This window comes from Ornithorhynchus anatinus, chromosome 11 (assembly GCF_004115215.2).
Source record: "Ornithorhynchus anatinus isolate Pmale09 chromosome 11, mOrnAna1.pri.v4, whole genome shotgun sequence".
NCBI lineage: Eukaryota > Metazoa > Chordata > Mammalia > Monotremata > Ornithorhynchidae > Ornithorhynchus > Ornithorhynchus anatinus.
Genome location: NC_041738.1, coordinates 45,794,061 through 45,821,318, shown reverse-complemented (window position 1 = coordinate 45,821,318; position 27,258 = coordinate 45,794,061). Strand labels below are relative to the sequence as shown.

The 27,258-nt window shown below is 43.0% G+C and overlaps 1 protein-coding gene across 1 annotated transcript; it reads left to right on the top strand.

Annotated features, from left to right (window-relative positions):
• The first annotated feature begins 1,684 nt into the window (after positions 1 to 1,684).
• IRF8 (interferon regulatory factor 8) lies at positions 1,685 to 25,913 on the top strand. Its single transcript, XM_029075735.2, has 9 exons — positions 1,685 to 1,776; positions 8,671 to 8,845; positions 12,802 to 12,985; positions 16,435 to 16,523; positions 18,303 to 18,411; positions 19,275 to 19,322; positions 21,810 to 22,196; positions 23,655 to 23,770; positions 24,071 to 25,913. Exons 2-9 carry the CDS (start codon positions 8,672 to 8,674, stop codon positions 24,245 to 24,247), a joined length of 1,284 nt encoding a protein of 427 aa, XP_028931568.1. The 5' UTR covers positions 1,685 to 1,776; position 8,671; the 3' UTR covers positions 24,248 to 25,913.
• Positions 25,914 to 27,258: the final 1,345 nt, after the last annotated feature.

Sequence of the window (27,258 nt, the reverse complement as noted above, 5' to 3'; positions counted from 1 at the left end):
AGGTAGAGACTATGATGACTATAAGCGCTCAAGGAATACCAATATTATGATTATTTATAAAATTCGGGAAAAGAGACAATCCCGGCACCTAGTAAGGCTTAAGAAATACCAACATTATGAATCTTCTTCTTTTTATTATTTATAATTCGGCAACAGGTAGAGACAATCCCGGCACATAGTAAGCGCTTAAGAAATACCAACATTAGGATTATTCTTATTATTATTTATAATTCGGTAACAGATAGAGACAATCCCGGCACATAGTAAGCACATATGAAATACCAACACTATGATTATGATTAGTATGATGATTATTTATAATTTGGCAACAGGTAGAGATAATCCCGGCATATAGTAAGAGCTTAAGAAATACCAACACTATGATTATGATTATTTATAATTCGGCAACAGATAGAGACAATCGCGGCACACAGTAAGCGCTTAAGAAATACCAACATTATTATGATGATTATGATTATTTATAATCCGGCAACAGATAGAGACAATCGCGGCACACAGTAAGCGCTTAAGAAATACCAACATTATTATGATGATTATGATTATTTATAATTCGGCAACAGATAGAGACAATCGCGGCACACAGTAAGCGCTTAAGAAATACCAACATTATGTTTATGATTATTTATTATTCGGCAACAGATAGAGACAATGGCGGCATAGAGTAAGAGCTTAAGAAATCCCAACATTATGATTATGATTATTTATAATTCGGTAACAGAGATAATCGCGGCACATAGTAAGGGCTTAAAGAAATACTTAAAGAAAGGGCACAAAGAAATATTGTGATTATGATTATTTATAATTCGGTAATAGAGACAGTCGCGGCACATAGTAAGCACTTAAGAAATCCCAACATTATGATGATTCTTATTTATAATTCGGTAACAGATAGAGACAATCTCGGCGCATAGTAAGCGCTTAAGAAATCCCAACATTATGATGATGATGATTTATAATTCGGTAACAGAGACAATCGCGGCACAGAGTAAGCGCTTAAAGAAATCCCAACATTATGATGAGGATGATTTATAATTCGGTAACAGATAGAGACAATCGCGGCACAGAGTAAGCGCTTAAAGAAATCCCAACATTATGATGAGGATGATTTATAATTCGGTAACAGATAGAGACAATCGCGGCACAGAGTAAGCGCTGAAGAAATCCCAACATTAAGATGATGATGATTTATAATTCGGCAACAGAGACGAGAGAGGCCCATAGTCAGCGCTTCAAGAAATCCCAACATGATGATGATGATGATGTATAATTCGGCAACAGAGACGATCGCGGCACAGAGGAAGCGCTTAGGAAATCCCAACATGGGGAGTATCATGATTCTTTATAAAATCGGGCAACAGATGGGGCCGGCGGCGGCCCGTAGTGAGCGCTTAAGCTGCTTCTGGGCGTCGTGGTCGAGGGGGAGGCCCCGACCGGTCCTTGCAGAGGGGCCGCCGCCGCCGCCGCATTTCTCGGAAAAGCGGCGCTTAGGAGAAGATCGGGCGCGCTGCGGCCGCCGATTGGACGAGCCGGGAGGGCCTCGGGCTTCCCATTGGCCGCCGGGCCGGGCCGGGCCGGCCGCCGGGTGGGCGTGGCCTTGGGGCCCCACCCCTCCGGTTTATACGGCCCCCGGCCGGCCCGCTCTCACCTTCCGTGCCCCGGAGCCGCCGCCGCCGCCTCCGCCTCCTCGCTGCTCCGCTCGCCCTTTCGGCCCTTCGCTCGCCCCGTGGGAAGGCAGCCCCCTCCGCCCACCGCCAGGTAGGACCTGAGCTTTCTCCCTCTGGAGTGGGGGGACACTCCCCCACGCTCCCCGACTTCAGTGGAGTGGGGGGGGCACTCCCCCACGCTCCCCGACTTCAGCCCGGCCCGTGGAGAAGGACCGCCTGCCTCCGGGGGGGGGCTTCTTCTTCTCATCGCCCCGGCCTGGCCTCCTTCGGCCCGTTCTTGAGCGCTCACTCTGTGCGGAGCGCTGCCATAATAATCATGTTGGTATTTCTTAAGCGCTTACTACGTGCAGAGCACTGGAGTAATACTCATAATCATCATGTTGGTATTTGTTATGTGCAGAGCACTGTTCCAAGCGCTGGGGTCGCCACGGGGGAATGAGGTGGTCCCACGTGAGGCTCCCAGTCTTCATCCCCCTTTTACAGATGAGGTCACTGAGGCCCAGTGAAGTGACTTGCCCACGGTCACCCAGCTGACAAGGGGCAGAGGCGGGATTCGAACCCGTGACCTCCGACTCCCCAGCCCGGGCTCTTTCCACGGAGCCACGCTGCTTCGTCAGCGCTTAAGAGATGCTAACAGTATTATTATTATTATTATTATTATTAGAGAAGCAGCGTGGCTCCGTGGAAAGAACCCGGGCTGGGGAGTCGGAGGTCACGGGTTCTCATCCCGACCCTGCCGCTTCTCTGCTGTGTGACCTTGGGCAAGTCCCTTCACTTCTCTGGGCCTCGGTGACCTCATCTGGAAAAATGGGGATTCAAAAATGTGAGCCCCACGTGGGACAACCTGATGACCCTGTGTCTACCCCGGCGCTTAGAAACCATAATTAACAAATACCATCATTAATAATGATGATAATAAGAATGTTGGTATTTGTTAAGCGCTTACCATGTGCAGAGCACTGTTCTAAGCGCCGGGGTAGATACAGGGTCATCAGGTTGTCCCACATGAGGCTCACTGGCTTCATCCCCGTTTTACAGATTAGGTCACTGAGGCACAGAGAAGTGAAGTGACTTGCCCACAGTCACACAGCTGACAAGCGGCAAAGCGGGGATTCGAACCCGTGACCTCTGACTCCGAAGCCCGGGGTCTTTCCATTGACCTCATTATTATTATTATCATGTGCCGATCACTCTTCTAAGCGCTGGGGTAGATACAAGGGAATCAGGTTGTCCCACGTGGGGCTCACAGTTTTAATCCCCAGTTTACAGATGAGGTCTCTGAGGCACCGAGAAGTGAAGTGACTTGCCCAAAGCCACCCAGCCGACAGGTGGCAGAGCCGGGATTAGAACCCATGATCTCTGATTCCCAAGCCCGGGGTCTTTCCATTGAGTTTATAATTGTTATGTGCCGGGCACTCTTCTAAGCGCTGGGGTAGATACAAGGGAATCAGGTTTGTCCCACGAGGGGCTCACGGTTTTAATCCCCAGTTTACAGATGAGGTCACTGAGGCACCAAGAAGTGAAGTGACTTGCCCAAAGCCACCCAGCCGACAGGTGGCAGAGCCGGAATTAGAACCCGTGACCTCTGACTCCTGAGCCCGGGCTCTTTCCACTGAGCCATGCCGCTTCTGTACTGAGCACTTGGAGTACAGAGACAGTCCCTGCCCAACAACGGGCTCACAGTCTAAAAGGGGGAGACAGACCACAAAACCAGTAGTCAGGCATCAGTACCATCAACATAAATAGAATCGTAGATATATATACGCATTATTAATGGAGTCATAAAAATATACTACCCTATATAAAATATAGAGAGAGTATATAATTTGTATGTATTATGGGCAGGGAGGAGGGGGATTTCCCTGAGGTGGCAGGGGCCGAGAACTATTTGCCATCTGTTCATTCATTCACTAGTATTTATTGAGCGCTTAGTATGTGCAGAGCACTGTACTGAGCTCTTGGAATGGACAGTTCGGCAACAGAGACGATCCCTGCCCAACAACGGGCTCACAGTCTAAAAGGGGGAGACAGACCACAAAACTGGTAGTCGGGCAGCAGTATCATCAAGATAGGTAGGATCGTAAATATATACACATCATTAATAAAATAGAGTAATAAAAAAAAACCATACTATATAAAATATTTAGAGAGAGTATATAATTTGTATACATTATGGGCAGGGAGGAGGCGGTTTTCGCCGAGGGGGTCCCGAGAACTATTTGCCATCTGTTCATTTATTCAGTAGTAGTTGTTGAGCGCTTACTATGTGCAGAGCACTGTACTAAGTGCTTGGAATGTACAGTTCGGCAACAGATAGAGACAATCCCTGCCCAAGAACGGGCTCACAGTCTTCCTTTTAAACCATTCACTGTTACACTTGTACCCACAAGGAATGCACAGATTTGCTTTTCAACCCCTAAAGCCCTAAATTTATATTGGGATTAGAATTTAAGCCCAAAGTAGCCAGATGGGAATTTGACCCACCTGCTTTAAGGCTATAGGCCCTTCTCTAGTTTTCCTTAAGTTCAAAGACCTTTGGTTCAGAAAAGTGTGAGGCTGACATTTAGCTGTAACGCTCTGTGAAGGAAGTACACGTGAAATACCAACCTGTTTCCTGCCTCAGGCCTCAGAAAAGCCAAAAGAGATCAAAGAAATTGCATATGAATAAGAAATCTGTGGCTATTAAAGAAGCGAGTAAGTAAAACCGTTAACATGGTTGGTTGGAATGCTAGGAAAAAAGGATGGGAGAAACAAGAGAAGAACCTAAAATCTCCCTTGCAGACTAGACTCTACTTCCACAGACCATGTGCTGGCTTGAAAAAAAAAACACCCTACCCACATTCGGCTGTAATGTCCCTATTTCAGATGGTATTTTTGGTGCTTCTCTGGCAAATTGGATGCTTCTGTCTTCTAGTTCCTGCTAAATACCTTCTTAAATGAGAAACTGTTTCCCTGGCCTTAGTGATTTTTTTCCTTTCCAGCCTCTCCTGGAGACTAATGGAATAACCAAAATCCTCTTTAGGATATATTGGCAGGTCCTCCCTCTTTGCTTAATATGTTTTACTTTCCTTCATCTAGTCTCCAAAGCCGATTAAGGGCTGATTAGATTCATTTCAGATGGCTAAGCTACTTTTTTCATGAGGATCAGTGTTTTGGGGTTTTTTTGCAGAGAAATTATGAGTGCAATGCCAGTGTTGTGGAATGACTAGGAACTTTTTTAGCTTTAAAGCGAAAGAAGTTTGAAGTGAATGGGAGGCCACGCCACTGAATTTTCATTTTTGTGGTAGGCCTAAGGAGGGTCTCAGACTGCTTGGACATGTCAAAGATGGACCTGATTCTTTCAAAATCTTTTCGAAGTGTTTTTGATCATCTCTCTGGGATGAAGGGGCCTTCTGCCTTGGCTCGCAGATGGTGAGGCCGATGTGGGAGATAGCCGGGAGGAAAAGAATTGATCGTTTGTTGATTTCAGTTTAGGAAGGAACTCAGGTTTTGAAATGGCTGAGCAGATCCCTGGTTGGAATCATTTTTCCGACTCGGACCGGAGCCTTTGGCTACTGTCCTCGTTCCTTCAATCACCAAGCGAAAGGCACCTGTCCTTTCTAGCCAGAAGTTTGCTGCAGAGTCCTTTGCTAATGAGACATTTTGAAACCAATTCACCAGAAGGTTTGGGATTATTGCAATGAAGATCTTTTTTAAATGGAAGATAGCCCGTGTATTTCAGGGCAGCTAACTGCTTTCTAGGTAGAAAATGGAGAGTGAAATTTTGTAATGTTCTTATCACCTTGAATACTTCCTCCACTTTGTTTTTGGTTCTTTTTAATGGTATTTATTAAGTGCTTATGCTGTATCAGGCACTGTACTAAGTGCTGAGGCGGGTACAAACTAATCAGGTCGGACACAGTCCGTGACTCATGTGGGGCTCACGGGCTTAACCCCCAAGGCCCAGAGAAGTCGAATGACTTGTCCAAGGTTACACCCAGGCAACTGGTGGAGCCGGAATTAGAACTGAGGTCCTTCTGACTCCCAGGTCTGTGCTCTATCCACTTGACCATGCTGTTTCTCTTGGGGGAAAAAGCCAGTGGCTTCACTGGCCGCATTATAAGGTATTAAGGGGCTAGTCTCTAGGACTTGGCTTATAGGCACCTGGATAAGAACGGTGGAAATGCCTTATTCAAAACAGGAAGAATGGGGGTAGAAGGAGAGTGGAAGGAGTGGTTCAACTTTCCAGTAAAAGTGCCGTTTGGGGGAGGTGGAGGGCGGGAAATGTGCACCTGGCCTAAAGGTGAAAATGTCATGTGCTGCTGTTGGAAAGGCCTACTCAGGTACTCTGCAGGGATAGCATAATTGCTTCCAGACTGGGGGGCTAGTGAGGGGCAAAGAACAGTGCTTGGCACATAGTAAGCACTTAACATATACCATCTTTATTATTATCATTATTGTACACAACTTGAGAATTTTGACCTCCTGACCAGTAACTCCTCCTGACAAAATTTATAGAGCTATAGATTATCATTAGTTAGGACTTAGTAGTTAAAAAAAGAATTATCGCCTTACAATCCAGGAAGAAATGAATTGGAAACACATAATGCTGTTTATGTAGTTTTCCTGAAAGTTGGTGCCATGATTAATGATTTATTGAGCACCAGCAATGTATTAATGATTATTTTTAATAATTAAAAAGGCTGGATAATTATCTCGTTAAGACTATATCTGTATTGAGCCCATCTAACTTACGTATTCCTTTCCCTTCCACTGAAAGGCCTAACAGATTAAACAATAGTTAGTTTGTAAATTTAGCATGCTGAAAAATTTAGATATCCAATTAAAAAAAAAAAAGAGGAAGAAAGGACCCTAGTTTGTCTCTTCTCTTACCATTCCTACAAAAGCCTGATTATAAATCCTAGAACTAGGCCAGGAATGTTTTTTGTATGGGTGTTTTGTTTTTGTTTTTGTTTTTTTTCTGGGAAGGTTGGCTTGCTTTAATGTTAAGTTATCTAGCATGGTCACTCCTTAACAATCCTTCACATCAATTGCCGTATCAGCGCCTAAAGAGGAAAATGAGAGTCAGAATAATGTACCCTTTTCCTTCACATTTCCTTCACTGGGAGGCATTGCAGATATGCCAGTGACAGTTGGGTTTGGGCTGAGGGTTCTGTACATCCTCATCTCTTTTCTTTCCTGGTATTCGTTGAGTGCTTACTGTGTGTCAGGCACTGTATTAAGAGAAGCAGCGTGGCTCAGTGGAAAGAGCCCGGGTTTTGGAGTCAGAGGTCAAGAGTTCGAATCCCAGCTCTGCCATTTGTCAGCTGTGTGATTGTGGGCAAGTCGCTTCACTTCTCGGTGCCTCAGTTACCTCATCTGTAAAACGGGGATTAAGACTGTGAGCCCCACGTGGGACATCCTGATTACCCTGTGTCTACCCCAGCGCTTAGAACAGTGCTGTGCACATAGTAAGTGCTTAACAAACCAACATTATTATTAAGTGCTGGGGAAGATACAAGGTAATCAGGTTGAGATACAGTCCCTGTCCCGCATGGGGCTCAGTCTTAGTCCTCATTTTCCAGATGAGGTAACTGAGCTGCAGAGAAGCCTAGTGGACACAGCACGGGACCGGGGGTCAGAAAGACTTGAGTTCTAATCCTGGATTCTCTCTTGTCTGCTGTGTGACCTTGGGCAAGTCACTTGGCTTTTCTGCAGACAAGAGAGGATCCGGGATTAGAACTCAAGTCCTTCTGACCCCCAGTCCCGTGCTGTGTCCACTAGGCCACGCTATTTCTGCAGCTGGTGCAGTGCCCCGCTTCTCTCCGCCGCCCCATTTCAACCCCTTGACCCAAGGTCCAAAGGAGCCCGCCCTGCCTATCCAAATCCTGTTGGAAAAAGTTAACGGGTCTTGCCCCAGATCACTTATGCCACACCGGCCTCCGGGAGGGTTTTAGGGAGGGGGGCACCTTGGTCCTGGATTCCCTCCAATCGTGTGCGGGCATTGTGGCAGCAAAGAGGGGAAGGGACGTTCTCCACAGTGCTGCCATTTGCTCTCGGGAAGAGGAGGAGGAGGAAGGGAAGGGTGACCTCGGCCCCCCTACGAGCCCTTTCTACCCCCCCATTACCAGGTCTCAGTCACACGCCCGGCTCCTTGTTTCTTTCCCATAGGGGCTCGGGTAAAGCAGAGGATAAAACCAGCTTTGGTGAAAATATAGCCAGAGTCCCCCTTTCCTCTTCCTCTATATAAGAAGGATCCCAGGCTATAAAGTATGGGCCCCCAGATTCAAAAAGCCTCCCTTCCCAGAGAGAAATTTTAGAGCAAGGGCTTTCTTGCCCTATGGACCAGTTGGACACTGGATGCAGCTGTAGTCTTAGTTGTCCGATGGGCGTTGTAACTTTTGGGGTTCAAAATTGCCTTTTCCATTCAAACATAAAGCTCGTGGTTTAAATGCTACCTCTTGTTGAAGGAGGTTATAGGCAGAGGAAAAAGATGGTTTTTTTTTTTTTTTTGGGTGGGTGCCTGTCCAGCTGTCAAGGGGATTTCCAGTTGATGTCCTTAAAACTAGTGACTGTAAAACAATATAGCGTGATGAGGCTGTGCGTGGTATTCGAGAAAGCTTAAGAGCTTTGATGAGATGTCTAAGTTCCAAAGAGTGCTTTAAACAACATTAGATTTGGCAATTTGTTTGGGCCTCGCTGTTCTAATTTTGTGGTGTAGCTAAATTGTTTCTAAGAGAATAGAATTGTGTGACAAATGTGAAATTCATGCTGTGTGAAGAATGGAATGAAATATTTCTCCATCAAAGTGATCTCTCTGGCATCTGGACCGTAGCCTCGTTTTATATCTTACCTATATAGGAGAATAGTTACCATACAATTTTCTAATTTGAATTATCCTATAGCAAATGGTTTTTGTGGTATTCCTTTATCGAACACGGTTAGAGGATGAGTGAATTGAAGAGTATTAATATATATTTTGCAATTTCTTTTTTTTTTTTTAAAGCATGTGTGATAGGAATGGCGGAAGGCGGCTCAGACAGTGGCTGATTGAACAGATTGACAGTAACATGTACTCAGGACTGATTTGGGAAAACGATGAGAAAAGCATGTTTCGCATCCCTTGGAAACATGCTGGCAAGCAGGATTATAACCAGGAGGTGGATGCCTCCATTTTCAAGGTAATGAGACCAATTTCTTTCTTTGCTAACTGTGATATTCACATTCTGTCACCAGGTTGAGATGTTAAATCAGAATAAAAAGTGTCACGGGGCAAACTGGGGTTTCATACTGATGTCCTAAATATGCCAGGCAAGGAATAAGCAGGTGAACACAATTGGGGGGGCCGTGAGGGAGCTTTTCCTATACAGGGCACTACGTGAACTGCTTTCCTTCCTTCATCAGAATCAGTTTGTCTGAGGCAATCAGTCAGTTTTTCTGAGGCATCTTTCATTCATTCATTCAGTCAGTCAGTTGTATTTATTGACTGCTTACTGGGTGCAAAGCACTGTGCTAAACTCTTGGGAGAGTACAATATCGCAATAAACAGACACATTCCCTGCCCACAGTGAGCTTCTGGCACATTTGAGCTACAATTAAAAAAAGAAAATCAGATGGCAATTAAAAGTATGTTTATAAAGTCAGTGTGCAATTTTAAATTGTGTGAACAAGTGACATATATGTGATAAAAAGGGAATTTAAAATATTTGGAAACATAATTTGTAACATTTCACTGCAAAAATGGAATTGCAGTGTTCCTTCTCCGTGTTGTTTGTTTTACTCTCTACCACACATTTCTACTGCTGCCATGTTTGTAAGTCAGGAATCTGAAATAAAAATGTAGATTATAAAGTGTCTAACCTGTGAATGCCTTCCAAAATATGAATTTTGACTTGAAGTTTCATTTAAAGTTTTAGAGCATATATGTGTTAAGGGTTATACAAGTTAAAAGTTGCACATCTTGTGTTTTTATTTTTTATTTTTAGAATTCATTAAAATTGACACTGGAAAAATATTCATTTATTAGAATTGTATCACTGCCTTCTTGGAGGAAGGCTTCTGTAGAAACATAAAATGTGGATTTTAGGATGCCACAAATTGGCAAATGTTTGGAAACTAGTGCCCTGAACACTTGTATGTATACATGTTTATTTTTTGTGGTGAGGAGACGAGGGGGAGTTACTAGTTAAATATAGCAGATGTGTTTTAATTCTTGAGCACAGATGCAATCCCGGCTGTACATAAGATTTATAATTTTGCCCCATTATTGACTTCTGTAATTATAACAGGAGAAAGCTGGTTCAAAACCACAAAAAAGACCTTGCGCTTTTTCTAAGAAAATATAGCTAAGCTTGGGCAGTTATATCTGCCCAACAGACTGTAGATCTATCTGTCTGCTTTTTAGTCTTTTCATTTTTATGGAAGAGTAAAATGAAAACTTCGGTAAGTACTAATTCCAGAATTAATGATATCAAATCCTCTATCTGGCATACAGTATTCTAATTAGGGAAGCATTTAATTGTTAAGTTTAAAAATAATAATAATGGTAGCATTATATTATAGCATTATTTCACAAGTGGATCTCAAAAATATTTAGCAAGCTAGTTTTGTTCTTCACATTACATTTTCTTCTGATTGGGGTGTACGTCCAGGATACCACAAAGCCAATCTGACGTAATGAAAGGAGACCCACCAGTTTGGCGAATTCTCCAAAGACTGACTGTGACCCACAGACCTTTTGAGAACCAACCCCAGCCAGCAAATACCCTATCACCTATACTTTTTCTCAGCACTCAGCTCCATGCTTTGCACACTGTAGGTGCTTAAAAAACTTATTACCACTATCTTCACCTGCAGCGGTTAAACTCAAACTTTTTTATGCTGTGATTTCCCCTCGAGGCTCCCACAATCCTGTATTTGCCATTTCACCTCCTGTCTCCTTGTCCCCTCCGAAAAAAATGAAAATCAAAATCCTAGCTTGTTTTTGTCTTGGGCTCAAAAGAGTTCCTCAGAGTTGGGAGAGAAGGGAAGTTTGCCCGTCCCACCACTCAGAAGCTATTTGAAGCATTGTAACCCTCCTCTGAATCCTCTAGGGGTCTGAGCTCCTAGTTTGAAAATTCTGATTTGTAGCCACTCAGTTTCTTCAAGGGATAGAACCCAGTTTCCTCTTCTCTGTGGTATTTGGACTTCCACATCTTGCCTGGTTGTTGGCTTCCTTTGCACAGTGCATTGCCTAGGACCCTGAGATCCACTTAAGACCTTTATATCGAGCATCAATAAAAAGCCTCCCAGTTCCAGTTTAGATAAAATTAAATCTGTTTTGTCTTCTGAATTCTGTATGTTATGGTGCAGTCATTCTTTTCCCTCTGGTTAGGCCAAACTGAACTAGAATGGAGAGTTGGAATCGCTACTGACTGAAACACAAGCATTTTACCATTTTCTACATCACTGCTGTGCATGACTCACAATCATATTCACTTTACTAAGGCTGAAACTATTTCACTCTTCTGCTAGAAGTATGGTGGGTAATATTGAAACCCAAGGCCATATGTACCTGAGTGTTTCAAAGTGCCTCCAAATCCACCTCGAAGAATTGTGCACCTTGTTTTGAGTCAGTCTGAATAATTTCCTGAATCAAGCAATGTTTAATCTCTAGGTAGCTTCTTACATCTAGCCCTTCATGGCATGTTGCTTGGAAATAGTCTTTCGAATCAGGTCTTTTAGAGGTAAGACATGAATGGATAAGTGGTTTATTTCACATTCATAGAGCTAAATCTGTTTCTGGGAAAAATATTTAGGCCATTTGAAGAACAAAATATGAATTTGTTAATTAAACAGGAAAGTCTTGATCTTCCTTTATTTAATTCTGATTGCCGTTTAGTGGAAAGCCATGTCCTTAGAAAAATCAGAGACAGTTGAACTTTTGATTAATAAACAATCTGTTGCTGCTCTTTCTATAGTGTGTCTGTAAATCTATCCTTTTCCCTTGCCTACTTTGTGGCAGTTATATTGTGGAATTTTCTCCAACCAGAAACAATTTTGTGCCTAGTTTGATAGCTGTGTTTATTGGTACGCACATCTGAGTATGCCTTAAATTTAAATAGTTACAAATAGGTCAATAATGTCCATTTCCCAGGACATATTTAGATGCAACATGGATTTCAAATCTTCCATTTTATGACAGTTTTTGCCCTTGAATAAAAATAACCAAAGCTCTGAGGAAATAGTTAAAAAATAATTTGTGCTTATGTAAGAAAAGGAAATGGACACTTGAGGTGATATATGGAGGGTGGTCTACTGATTGGATTTCCTATCACTGCTATGTGCTGTCTGCCCACAGAAGGATGAGCTGGGAAGAAAAATTGTTGGCCTTGAACTTTGAGTTTCCTTATCTCATCTGTTTATGGAACAATTCCAGTGATTCTTAGAGCTTGTCATGTACCCTAAGGATTTCTTTGGTCATTATGCCCCTGGAAACCCAAATTCATTTAATCTGGGGCACACTGGTATCTTCTCTTTACAAATGGATTTATCTCATAAATATAAAGCCTTGATATGGTGTTAACCAAAATATTAATTCCCTTCAATTTCTTACTTTGGATCTTGGTCCATATTTGGATCTTGGACTGTTCAAAGGTTGCTAAACCAGGTTGAATGAAATCAGTCAATCGAGGGGAAAACATTTCATTTGACTTAGTAGTAAAACATATGGAAAAGGGCTTTATAAGTGCAAAAGAAGTAATTTTAAAAAATAGCAGTGCAGTATTTTTCTATATTCAGGGAATTTGCATAATTTACAATACATTCTAAACTTGCAACTAGGGTTTGATTTTTTTTTTTTTTGAAAGAACAACAAAGGCTTTGTTTTGAAAACTCTAGTGAAACCAAGTGTAACTTCCTCTTGGTGCTCCTTAACCATCAAGGGTATCTAGTGTGTTCACCTTTTATGTGCTGTTCAGTGAAAGCCTTTACCTAATCTCACATATGGAGGTCTCCTGTTGTACCTTACAGTGCATGAAACCTGCAAATGAATAACCTGTTGGATCCTAATGTTAATGGCAGGAGTCAAGTATTTGCTGTGATACTGGGCCTTCAGTGGGTAGGTTTTAATTTTATGTTTCTTTTTCCCTCTCTCTAGGCATGGGCAGTCTTTAAAGGGAAGTTTAAAGAAGGTGACAAAGCTGAGCCAGCGACTTGGAAGACGAGATTACGCTGTGCTTTGAATAAGAGCCCAGACTTTGAGGAGGTGACAGATCGATCCCAGTTGGACATCTCTGAGCCATACAAAGTTTACCGCATAGTTCCAGAGGAAGAACAAAAATGTAACTAACTATCCTTTCCAAACTTTAGAGCAGAAGTTTTTTTCAGCTTTGTCCTCCTGAGATTTCAAGGTTCAAGCTGAAGTCCTCACACCCAGCCCTTTCATACACTTCTACTCCACTTCTACCCAGAGGGTTGATCTCCTGAAATCTGGAGCAGTTGGTGGGGTAGAGCATGTGGTAAGAGAAACCGAAGGCCCCCCCACTGCTCCTCAGAGTTTGTGTCTTGGGGCTGTGAGGCTGCTCCGAGGCACAAATCTGGGGAGTTGACCATGGGGGCTGAAGCAGTTGAGGCAATTTGTCTTCTCACCTGCTCCTGTGTCATTACTGCCTCACTCCTTGCTAAACTCACATTATTCCTGCCTCCTTCAGGAGCCCAGCACAGCAGTTTTCAGATATCTCTCTGGGAGCACATATATCCCTGGTTGAAAACTTTTGAACTAAATCATTCTAAGCCTCTCAAATCTTTAGTTTTAATTAGAAGATGGATTTGAAACAATGAGTGGCTGTTGCAGAAGCATACATACACATACATACACATTCTCACAAATATAAATATGTGTGTGTGTGTATGTGTGTGTGTGTGTAATCCAACTAGTTAAGGAGAATGAGATATTTCTTTGCTTTGTTGTACATCCAAACATTAAAATGCCTTTCCTCTGACTTCAAAATGGCAACTTCGAATAGAAATGGATAATATTTAGAAACAGACTTTAGAAGAATACTGGTTTTGTTGTTATTGGAAACATTGTCTAGACTATTTTCTGCCTTAGAGAAATTTTAGATCCTACTTGTTCTGGTGAAGTGTGCTTGAGAGAGTTCTCTATTTCTGAAACCAGAGTGCTCTTATGGCATCACTCCCTGGCCTTTTTCTATAACAGTTTCATTATTTTCAACTCCTGGTAGGGCAGACCTGACACTCTAGGCCTAACTGTTGCGTGTGTAGATGCAAAAATGGAGCCATATGCCACTAGTTCTGCTTCTGATCCTGCCACAGGAACTATACTGCAGACTCCTTGGCTAGTTCCTCAGGGAGTAAATCTAGTTTTTTTCACCTTCTCAATCCAGTTCCCTTATTCCACTACCTGAGTGGCTACAGGGTAATCTCCTGAGCCCGGGCAGGCTGATGGCTGAGGGATGAAGGGACTGTAGAGCTGCCAGCACCTCCAAGCTCAATAATGGTAATAATAATCACTGTGGTATTTGTCAAGTACTTACTATGTGCCAAGCATTGTAGTAAGCCCTGCAATAGTTACCCGAGACATCAGCTGTTTCAGCCGATTAAAGGAACACAGTATGTTTCTCTGAGCCTACATTGGCATTCTTAAAGGGAATTTTTTGCTGAACTTTGGCAAAAAAAAGCTAATTCCCAAACCTTCCTTTGTTGACTTGAACTGAGCCAGGGTAGTTAAGCAGCCAGTTTTATCTGCTCAGATTAAATGTATTTTCCAAACTGTCATGCAGTTTTCTTGTCTAAGCATGTGTGTTTTTCAGCACATTGATGTTTGAGTGAATGAAGAATTCCGTGCCTCTGCTTTGAAGAGCAGATGTCCACTCCAGATAGAGAGGAAGAGTCCTTCCTGGGACTTCTGGCTCTGGGTGGCCTCAGATCACAGCAGAGGAATTATACAGTCAGTTCTCCTGTAGCCTGGTAGTTGTGTTCCTAAAGAACCTCATGTTAAAGTGGTTTTACGTCATAGTACTCGCGGCTTCATCAGTGCAGTACATGTGCTTACAATTGTTTCTGCTGTCAGTGGACTGTGTTTTATCCAGACTGATGGGGGGCTAGAGAAAGGACATTCCTTACATCTTTAATAGCACTCTATCCGAATTATGGGATTAAAAATGCCCACTGTGTCAGAGCAGAGTGGAAAGAAAAGGCTGAGTTCTGTCACTCTCAGTGTGATTAGGTTGGTGAAGGCAACTGTTGGTGAGTTATGCAAGCCTTTTCTTATTTCCAAGTGCTATACAATGGCTATACAGCAAAAGTGGCCGGAAGTATGAGGAAAAACCCTCAGCCAGTATTTTGGGAGGTGAGGAGGAAATAAATGATTAGTTGGTATAGACATTGATAGACAAATTATTTACTCTTCTGAAGTGGTTTATGAACCTTAACAGTATTCCTGCAAATCTTCCAGGATTGGTAGCTGTGAGAAGTGGTGGGAGTAGGGGGAGGAGAGAATGCAGTTATGGAATTTATGGGCTGCACCAAAGTGCAAATAACGTATACCATACAAGCACACGCAGTCAAGATTTCCATTTTGGTACTTCATTTCCAGTGGCGATGTTGGTGTCTCCTGGCAGGAATGACAGATGAACCTCAGATCTCAGACTTTAGGACTGAGAACCTGTGCAGAGGAACTGATGATTGTGTTAGTGACTTGCTCAACAGCATTCACACTCTTCTCTTGCCAGTTGTATTCTCGCTGGGGGACAGAATGCATTGAGCAAGTAGGTGTTATGTACATGTGCAGTCTTCGCCCTCATTAATCAATTATGTAGGCAGACTTGGGACTAGAATCCAGGTCTGATTCAATCAATCAGTGGTATTTATTGAACGTTTACTGTGTGCACAGCATTGTACTTAAGAGCTTGATTCCCAGACCAGCGCTCTTTCCCCTGGACCCCCAGCAGAGCTCCTAACCTTCAGTGTATAGTAAGTCAGTTTTATTCTCGTAGCTGGTGATGGATGGAAGTGAACCGTAGATTTTTAGGTTGAATCCTAGAGTTACTTTAATCCTCAGAGACAAAACCATCCTAGGGATGAAATTGGAGAATTAGGTGTTGGAAGCAGTGGGAAGTGGGGGAGGTGGAGCAGAGAAATTAGAATACCTTAAAGATAGAATAATGCGGTGTTTTTAGCAACGGATGCTCAGTAAATCCATTGTCCTTTCTATTTATTCAGTTGGAGCTTGGCAGTTCTGGCCATCAACTCTGGTTAAAAGTTTTATATAAAACTGTAGGCCTTGTACTTGCAAGTGTGCATGGGTGTGTGTGCATGTATGTGTGAATCTTCAGAAAAACTGTAAAGGGATTTCCTGCCAGCAATATATATATATATATGCACACATATATTTTTTTTTTGTAGGCATGCAAAATTTTTCTGGCAGGAAATCTTCTTTCAGCATCTCAAAATGCCTCAACTTTTAGGTTTAGCCCATGCAAAGTTCTTTTGTCTACATGTGCAAAAGTGAGTTTGTTAAACATTCATTCAGAAATACCCAATTAGGAGTCTTGTGGTTTTTGAAGGTTTTGACATTTGAGTGTTTAAAACTTTTTCTCTGTAAACCTCCCTAAAATACATGCAGAATTCTAGTAGACTGCTATTTTCCTAATCTGATAGTACAGTTGTTTCTCTTACAACCTTTTTGAGATTCCTTTCAATCTTGAGTATCTCATTTGGTTTGTTGCGTGCTGTTTGTCATAGCATCGCTGTACTTGTTCTTTGTTAGGCAAAATAGGAATGGTGAACAGCAGCAGCGTGAATGAAGTCACCGAAATGGACTGCAACCGATCTGAAATAGATGACTTAATGAAAGAGGTAACTACTGCAGAGACGCCAGTTTGCATGGTGAAATTCCCCATTCAGAACCACATGTGCCATATTTAAGTGCTTGCAATTGTTCCCTCCACTCCCAGTTGGGTGAAGCATCTTCATACGGTTTGATAAGGGTGTGAGACTAGAGGTCATGGTCATGCTGTTACCTATTCCCTGAGATCTTGATTCTTGGTCATCTCGATCAATCAATTAATGGTATTAATTGAATACTTACCATGAGCAGAGCACTGCATTAAGGGATTGGGAGAATACAATATAACAGAGTTATTAGACATATTCCCTGCCTACAAGGTGCTTAGAGTCTATAGGAGGAGACAGACATTAATATAAATAAATTATGGATATGTACAAAAGTTCTGTGGGGTAGAAGGTGGGGTGAGTAAAGGGTACAAATCCAAGTGTGAGAGTAATACAGAAAGGAGTGGGAGAAGAGGAAATGAAGGTTTAGCCAAGGAAGGCTTCTTGGAGAAGATGTGCTTTTAATAAGGCTTTGAAGGTGGAGAGAGTGGTCGTCTGTCAGATATGAAGAGGGAGGGAGTTCCTGGCTAGAGGCAGGAAGTGGGTGAGGGGCTGACTGCGAGATAGATGAGATTGAGGTACAGTGAGGGGGTTGGCATTAGAGGAACCGACGGCATGGGCTGGGTTGTAGTAGGAAAGCACTGAGGTAACGTTGGAAGGGGCAAGGTGATGGAGTGCTTTAAAGGCGATGGAAAGGAGTTTCTGTTTGAGGTGAAAGTGGATAGGCAACCGTTGGAGGATCTTGAGGAGTGGGGAAAGATGGACTGAACGGTTTTTGTAGAAAGATGATCCTGGCAGCAGAGTGAAGTGTGGACTGGGGTGGGGAAAGACAGGAGGCAGGGAGGTCTGTGAGAAGGCTGATGTAGTAATCAAGGAAGGATAGGATAACTGCTTGGATTACCGTGGCAGCAGTTTGGAAGGAGAGGAAAGGGTGGATTTTAGCAATGTAGTGAAGGTTGAACTGACAGGATTTGATCACAGATTGAATATTTGGGTTAAATGAGAGAAATGTGTCTCCTGAGAACATTGGACCTTCCGGCCCAGTGTTAGACTAGAAGCCTCTGACTTCCTCAGCTAGTCTCTCCTGACTCTCTATCATGCAATGGTGGACACATTTTTTGAGACAGTCCCCTATAAAATAAATTCAGATACACATTAATTACGATCGTCATCAAAAACCACACTCTCAGAAGTGTGAGGGGAGCACACCTTCATGATGCTTCAGGTGAACCGCTGACATTTATGTAAGATCAAAGAATGGTTGACTCACCCCAGCCGGGGCAGAAATTCTTTAGTTCTCCATAAACTTACCTTTTTTTTTGTCTCTTCCTGCTGATCTAGCCCAGAGAGTCAGCTCAGTAGATTATCCTATCAGTTATCATCGAAAGAATAATACTGTGAATTGTTCTGTAAATTGGATTTACTACCTTCATTTCGGCAGCTGGTGGAAGGCCTAGGGCAGGTGTTCCTCCTAATCTAAATATATTGCTTTAATAAAGTTTATCAAAGCATAGCACACTTACGCTCAGTTGGCATATGGTATGCTTTAATATTTTAGTGTCTCAGAAATTGCTGAGCTGAAGGTCTTATTGTTCATTGTATTAGAATTCTCCAAACACTAGGCAGTTGATACATAAGACATATTGATAAATGAAGCAAATTAATTCTAGAGTACACCAATTATTACTTTGAAAATCTGAGAGGTGTGTGTGTATGTGTATTTTGTTTTTTTCTGTTGACTAGCCCTCGGTAGATGAATATCTTGGTATAATAAAGAGGAGTCCTTCCCCTCAGGAGACCTGTAGAAGCCAGCCAATTCCACCAGACTGGTGGATACAGCAGTCTAGTCAAGGTAAGGAATAATCTTTCAATTCTCATTTCACAGTTTGGAGTTACTTCTCCCCACTGGTTTCAGAGGTTGCTGCTCTGAATTATCGGGACACTGAGCACTGTTGGGAAAATGAGACTTTCTGCATTCCTCCTTTCTTCCTCTTCCACCTCGGGGTCTTCCCTTGAACCAATATGCTAGCTCCTCTTAAGCTATACTGATTCTGGGAGAGAGTCGTAGCTGCCTCATCCCTATCCTTCTGCCATAGTAAGGGTATTTAGTGCGTGCTCAAATACAGTAAAATACCTTTTCGCCATCCCTGGCCTATTAGTCCTGCTGAGTACTAGGAGGTGCATAGGTGAATAGGACAAATGACAGGTAGGTTGGGCTGATTCCAAGGATGCTGGACCCCTGGTTGGAGTTGTCTGTGGAGTGGGAGCCATCAAATTGGGGAGGGCTAAGTGTAGACCAGATGGGCTGTTGGTGCCCACTCCCCTTCCAGAAAGAGATTAAAATGTGGCTTACCCCACGAACCAGTGGATCAATGTCCAAATGCCCCCCTGGAGTAATTCAGCCACAAGAAAAGACATGAAGTCGAGACATATCCATAATAGGTTTAGTCTGTGCTTGTAAAGAACCCCGGCCCCAGGGCTGAGGATGTGCAAACCTCTAATCCGGTCTGGGTGAGCCTCATTGGCTTTCTGCTCTCACGAAACCATAAGTTCATGTTTGGGAGGGGAACAACATTGAGAATGCAGCGGAAGGCTGTGGTATGGCCGAGAGGACACGCTAAATTGACTTTACAAGAAAACTACTTGGGTGTTCAAACCCAGAGGAAAGGGAATCAACTGATGCAGATCTGAATTTTGTATTTTTTTTTCCAACAGCCTTGCCCTTGGTGACTGGGTACTCTACATATGAACCTCATCATTCAGGTACAGTGGCAGATTCTCTATTGCAGTGTTTGAGATGGAGTGGAACATGGTGGAATCATGGAATCAGAGAACAGTTTTGGTCACTTATATAAACTCTTGGGTTGGGATTTTGGTGTTTTGACCAAGAGATTAGACTCCCTGCTCTGATGAGTCTGGAAGCTAACATCTTTTCACAGGTCCTTCAGTGACTTGCTGTGGGGTGATTGGCAAACTTTTCTGGTCTTCCTATTTGCCTATTTGTAAGTTAAAAAATATCTCAGAAATCTGAAGAGCAGTTTGTGTTCTCTGGAGAAAATTGCTCTGGAAGTAGACATGCTGCCTGTGGGCAAGGAACATGTCTGCCAACTCTGTTGTGTTGTCTTCTACCAAGCACTTAAAACAGTGATATCTGCACACAGTAAGTGCTAAATAAATACCACTGATTGATGGATTCTGCTTTTATTGGTTTCTCAATGATGATGAGATCCATTTCATCACTACCAGGTAGCCCCCGGTGTTCCCATCTGAAGACTGGATTCACTAGGCTTTAAGCTTTTTATGGGCAGGGAAAATGTCTGCTAATTCTGTTGTATTGTCCTCTTCCAAATACTTAGTACAGTCCTCTGCACATAGTAAGTGCTCAATAAATACCAGAAATTAATTGATAAAGGCTCTTTTGAGCCACTTTTATCTTCCTGACAACTGGTTGACATCATACTTGTCAGTAACATGAATGCTCTGGATGGGGCAGTTTGAAAACCAATTTAAGGAGGGAAGAAGAGTCTCAAGAAGGCTTATTTTGGCTGGAGAAGAGGTCTCATACACAATTTTCTAGATCCACTTCCTGTAAACTGCTCTACAAGTAGGTGATGGATAATAACGTAGAGTGTTCCAGGCCATGCAAATAAAATCCATCCTAAAACTTTAGGTGAACAGCAGACTTCTCCATTTTGCAGAGAGAGAGACTGAAGCACGGAGAAGTTGTTAATTGCTGAAAATCACATAACAAATCAGATTATAAGATAGCGGTACAATAGGATGATTAAACAGGTGCTGTGTTGGGGCACCCTCTGAAATGTGGCTTTTTGACTCTCCTCAAGCCAAGTCTACATTAGTGAAGTAGGAATTTATATCAGTAACCTAATTACCAACAAAAAGGGAAGGTAAGCTATAGCTGGAGAGGCAGAAGGAAGACATTTGAGGTACCTTTTTATGCTTGGGTAAAGGTCTGAAAAATGACATTCAGTGTGAAGCGTTGATAAGTCAAATATTAGGCTGGCAGAAAGTACGGCACTTAAGAACCTGTGACTCCCAAATGCAGTCTTTTTACGTGACTCTCCTCTGTCTTCCCCTAAGCCTTGAGGGAGATTTCAAAAAAAAAATATGGTTTTTAATAAGCTCTTGAGGAAGAGAACCCTAAACCTACAGGAAGGGAGTGACTAATTTTTAAAACGGTATTACGTGTTCACTAATGTGCCCACGATGTCTGGCACTATGCTGTGGTCATTTTGGTCATAAATTGGGTTTTTATGTGTTCCATTTCTGTTCATCTGCTTGTCTGTTGCATCACTGCCCCAACATAACATGTAACATGAGTGGGCAGGTCAAGAGAGTGTGAGTGTTGCTACTCAAACTAACTAGTAGCACAATAATTCCTTTGCACAGGTTCTTGGACTTCAAGTCTTTGGGACTGGTTCGAGGCTTGTCCATCTTTTTCGGCAGGAGTCTCCATACCTATGCTTTAAGCAGTAGGGAAAATACAAAGGCATAAGATCAGACTCCGTGCCTACCCCACTTGGGGCTCAGAATCTAAGAGCGGAGAGCAGATGGCCTCTCCCCAGTGAGGAAGCTACGACCCAGAAAGTTTAAAGTATCTTCTTGCCCAAAATCACACAAGTCAGTAGCAGTTGGGTTTCAAACCCAGGTTTTGACTCCTGACTTTGTAGTCCTGTGTTCTTTCCCCTACGCCAATTACCACAGAGAGTGAAGCATCAGGCTTCTTATTAGTAGCCATTCCATGGTGAGGCAGCAGAAACTGAGGCTTGGAGCAGTTGGGTACTTTGTTTTTTTAATGGTATTTTTTAAGCACTTACTATGTACCAGGCACTGTACTCCGTGCTGGGGTAGGTACAAGCTTATCAGGTTGGACCCAGTCCACGTTCAGGTGGGGCTCGCAGTCTTAATTCCCATTTTGCAGATCAGGTAACTGGGGCACAGAGAAGTTAAGTGAATTGCCCAGGGTCACACAGCAGACGTGTGACGAAGTCAGGATTGGAACCTTGGTCCTCTGACTCTCAGGACCGTGTACTTTATGCTAGGTTGCACTGCTTCTTAAGCTGCAGAGTAGTCTCGTTTTTAGACTTAGAGCCCGGGACCTATGTAACTTAGTCTGCATCTGAAGCTTTTACATAATAATGCTTCTACGCAGCTCTGTGTGTGTGTGTCTTCCTCCCCTCCCCCCAACCGCCCACCATTGTAGCCATCTCTTTACATGAATTATTTCCACAGGCTATTCCCAGATGGTGATCAGCTTTTATTACGGAGGAAAGCTTGTGGGCCATGCCACTACTACTTACCCCGAGGGCTGCCGGATTTCCTTGAACCAGCCGCCCATGCACAACGAGAAGATGTACGGCCCAGAAAGCCTGGAGCACATCAGATTCCCCTCCGCGGAAGCCATCCAAAATGACCGTCAGAAGCAGGTCACCAAGAAACTCTTTGGCCACCTGGAGAGGGGAGTCCTATTACACAGCAACAAGCAAGGCATCTTCATCAAGAGGCTGTGTCAGGGGCGGGTGTTCTGCAGTGGCAACTCGGTGATGTATAAAGACAGACCCAATAAGCTGGAACGGGATGAAGTTGTCAAGATATTTGACACAAACCTGTTTTTCAGAGGTTTGTATAGTGTTCATCTTCCTTTAATACTTGGCATGCAACACAAAGCCAGATTCTTATTTATTTTAAAAAATTCTGTGCTCAGGTCTCTGCTTGATTCAAGGTCTTCTCTAGGGACTCTGGCACTATAATATACTCTTGTTTTAACAAACTCCTCAGCTACAAAACTTTTAGTTAAAATAACATTTTTTTGAAGCGTTTTTGTTTCCTACCTCTTATTGTAGCGCCTCTCTTGCTAGATTTCCTTGAAGGCAGGGATCATGCCTACTAACTCGATTGTACTCTCTCAAGCACTCAATTCAGTGCTCTGCACAGAGAAAACCGAGAATAAATTATTCTCATCTTTATTATGGTCACTGTTAAACATTTACTCTGTATCAAGTACTATATTAAGGGCTGGGTACATATAAGTTAATCAGGTCAGAGTTCCTTCTCCCATGGGGTACACAGGAGGGAGAGTGGGCTAATTGAATCCCCATTTTACAGATGAGGAGACTGAGGCACAGAGTTGTTAAACACTATTGATTGTCTGAAGATATTCTCCGGAATGGGAGTTCATTGTGAATTTGTGTTCTTCCTCCTTCCGTGGCATCCTTGCTTAGATTTCAGTCCCCTCCTATTTAAAGGACACAAGTTGGGTTTTAGCCAAACAACAGAGGCGTCCTGGTTATGATCGTAGGCTTGTATTTATGAATCAGATATTGCCTCTGTTGTTTCAATCCAGTCAGTGCTCTCAGGACCCAGAGTCAGAGCCCCCTCCTCTCTAATAGAAGTGGTCATGCAAGGTGGCTGTATGGTAGATGTCACTCAGTCAATCAATCAGTTGAATTGATATTCTTTTCAGTCTCTATATTTTGTGTTGTGGGGAAGGCAGCGCCAGGTCAGTGTTCTGATGGTCAGGGGCAACTGAAAAATAGGATTGCCCAGGCCAAAATTTGCTGTCTTCTGTTGTCCCGGAGCCCATTCGCACATCTGTACCTCCATATGTGCACTCTATAGTGGGGCTGTTTTATCCTGGTAGCAGGAAGAGTGGGGGAAGCAGAGGGTTATAGTTAGGGTAGACATGGGAAGTGGTGCTTCACCAGCTGTCCCTTTTTCTTTCATGTTAAAGCAGCCTTGGAGGCCACTTCAGTACTCCTGAAGGATTCTTAGCTCAAATCCTGTTTTCTCTGTGGGCATGCTAGGTGCAGTAAGTGTCATAGGTCCCCTGAATGGTATTTCCAGAGAGCTCCGCTTCCAAGTTTTCTTCCTCATACATTTTTAACAAGTGTCAAGCCAAAAACTCAATGTGGTGATCTGCCCAAGTAAGTGCTTAATAGACACTTGCTGATGTAGTTCTATGTGTTTTGAGGATATTATTAGGATATTGCCTAGGATGAACTCGTTATATCTGTATGTGAGAATAAATGCAAAGAGCATTCAGTTGTCAAGACATGTCCCCTTTCCCATTTTTCACAGAGCTCCAGCAATTCTACAACAACCAAGGCCGATTTCCCGATGGCAGAGTGATGCTGTGCTTTGGGGAAGAATTTCCAGATGTGACACCTTTACGCACTAAACTAATTCTTGTACAGGTAACACATCCCCAGCATAAAAGAATCTGTCTGCATTTCTCTCCTGCCAGATCAGGGTTTGGTTTTCAAAGGGCTAAGGAGGAAAAAATGATGAAAATCCCTTTTGCCTTGGAGCCCTGACTGCCTCCCTGAACTTGTCTTGTTCTGTGTTTATGTAGAATTGGCTCAGAGGTGTGGGAATACCATTTCTGAGCTTCCATCTTATGGGATCCTACCTGTCAGGGTGGGGGTTGGGAGGAGCATCCAGAAGGAGGAGCATTATCTTCTTTATTTTAACATCCAACTTTCTGCTCATTCTAGATTGAGCAGCTGTATGTGCGGCAGCTGGTGGATGATGCAGGCAAGAGTTGCGCTAATGGCCAGATGCTTCAGATTTCTGAAGAGCCACAGCCCGACCAGATGTTCAGGATATTTCAGGATATCTGTGGGACACACCAAAGACCCTTTTTCAGAGAAAACCAACAGATCACCGTTTAAGTCTGTCTCCCCTTGAAGTCCTACATCCCATCCCATTATTACTCTTACAATTATTGTTAGACTTCACAGAGGAGAATTCATTGTTTTGGAAAGTTCTTTTGGACTTTGTCCTGCACTCTATTCTGGGTAGTCTTCCCCTCCCTACCACCCAACACAATTCCCAGGTTGCTCACCTTGTAAGAATCAGGTACTCTGTGAATCTTGATAACAGAGTCCTTTAAACCAATATTTTCTACAAGGCTCCATCTCGGTGGGGGGAGAGGAGCCCATGTTGAGATTCCATATTGAACATTGCTACTGTGGACCCCAGGTTGTTTTAGGAGAGACGTAATTGGGCAGGAAAAAGTTCTAGAATTGGTGCTGGGACCACCCAGGGAGATCCCTGTTATAAAATGCTATTTTCCAAAGAGAAAATACCTCATATTCTCTCTAACTGACATTTTGATGAGTTAGGGGATGGTACCATGAAGTTTAGAAAGACAACCATGTTGATGACAACTAAGATAACCAAGATGAATGGAGATGTATCTGAGGATAGTCTAAAATGAGTGACCCCTTCAGTCTAGACTTCCCAGGATATATATTTGGAATGACAAAATCCAAATGATTTTAAGTCAGAGTGAAGCAGAAAATTGCCATTTAGCAAATGTGACACTGGTAGGATGAGGGACACCCACTGAAGCTCCAAATTAATAACAGAAGGCACTGTCTTCTGACAAATTTATGGGATTTGTTGCCAAAGGGAGGTTTGCAGGCAGAAAATATCAGGAAGTTTGAGGACAGGTTCATGGGGAGAAAGATCCATACGAGGTTCCCAGAGGGAAAGCTACAGAGATAGAGGAGGGAAAAAAACAAAAGATATTGAGGTACATCTGTAACCATAGGTAACCATTTCTATCATTCATTCAATCGTATTTATTGATTGCTTACTGTGTGCAGAGCACTGTACTAAGTGCTTGGAAAGAACAATTCAGCAGTTGAGAGACAATCCCTGCCCACACCGGGCTTCAACACATGGTTCATCCAAACGTCCTGTTGTCACTGTTGGAGGCAGAATCCTGGGCTGGCTGGACATTGGTCTGATCCAAGACTGCCATTTCTTATGTCAGTGGTGATGGATGCTTGGGGTAGGGATTCCTGAGTTCCCCCTATTCTCCTCTCAAAAAGGAGAGCCTGGCAGCTCTATCTGTTCCCTTTCTGGATCCCCCTTGGGCTATCCTTTTTTTCTGTCTGGGAGGAGTAGACACAGGTTTGAGGTACATTCTCTTAGGCTGGTGACTCCGGGGTGACTACCCGATCTCTCTTGTGGAGTCTTGAATTAAAAGGTTTATTACCAAAGAGCAAATGCCTCATATACTCTCTAACTCACTTTTTCTACTGACATTTTTCCACAGGAGTTAGGGGAAGGTATTATGAAGTTTAGAAAAATATGTAGGACATATTTGTATCTGTAAATATGTATATAAAAATACACATTTAAATGATGACAAAGGACATTTAGTTTATTAAAATCCCAAACATATTTTTTTAAGTTTGTGGCTTTTCAGCTTAAAACCATATTTTCCAGCTAACTAATGATGAACATGCTACATATTTATTTTTATGCCCATTTAAAAATGGTTTGCTCACTTTTTTCCCTGCAAATAAAAGCTATATTTTTTAATCATTTGTTGTCATTTTTTGGTAATTATCAATAGATGATCAACATCTACCCAATTCTGTGCAGTAAGTGATCAAGATATGCTAAGCTGGCTCCTGGGGGATTCCTAGAGACTGTGCCCGAATAATAGCAATTGTGGTATTTGAAAAATCCTTGCCATGTGCTAAGCGATGGGGTAGATATATATTTATCTATGTATCTATGTATGTATGTATCTATGTATGTATGTATCTATCTACATAAGCAGGTCAGACAGAATCCCTGTCCCACGTGAGACTCACAATCTATGGGGGAGGACAAATTGGTATCTTGGCCCCATTTTACAGATGAGGAAATAGGCCCAGAGAAGTTAAATGACTAAACAGAGTGATCTAGTGGATAGAGCACTGGCCTGGGACTCAGAAGATTGTGGATTCTAATCCCAGCTGGGCCACTTGTCTGCTGTGTGACCTTGGGTAAGTCACTTTTACTTGGAAAGGATAAAGGATGTTGTTTCAATCCAGTCAGTGCTCTGGGCCTCAGTCACCTCATCTGTGAAATGGGGATTAAGATTGTGAGCCCCATGTGGGACAGGGACTGCGTCCAACCCAGTTAGCTTGTATCTACTCCAGCGCTTAGTACAGTACCTGGTACATGGTAAGCGCTTAAATACCACAATTATTATTATTGCCCAAGCTCATGGAAAAAAAAAGACCCTTGCTACCTGCTTCTGAGAGAAGCTATGTGAAGGGATGACTACTGTGGTGAGTGAGTATGCAGTGATTGGTAATTGGCCTCCAAAACCAATCAGGGGGTGCCCAGAAGCATGCATTCACGTGGCCCCAAATTCATCTGTGATCACACTCAAAGAAGGAGCTTGCAACCGACCCAGAAAAGTGAAAATAAAAAGGGCTCATCGCAAGTCCCTTTTTGTTAGCTTGAAAGGAGGCTGCGTCTGTTCGAGTCTTTTAGAAATACACTGGGGGAAATTAAATGACCATGTTGAAACCCTGAAAATTGCTGGCACCAGCTCTTGGGAGGGGAAGGAAAATAGTGGGTTACTTGTTGAGCTCATTCTGCTGTTCCACATGAGGTATGTGTGCATGTGTGTGCATGTGTGTAAGCATAATAAACTAGGCAAAAGCATGTAACTAACTAACTGGAAGATTGTTTATGTGGCTGCTGTTATTATTGAAGCCCATGGCCAGAATGGTTCGTTTTCTCAAACACCCAATAAGTAATGTGTTACTGCTTCTCCACTTCCAGTGCTAACATGGCAGCAGAATCACTGGCACTCCTTGGGGGAGCAGGGTGTGGGGGAGGGAAAGAAAGTAGGAAGGAGAGTGAGAGAGAGAGGATTTCTTCTACTGCT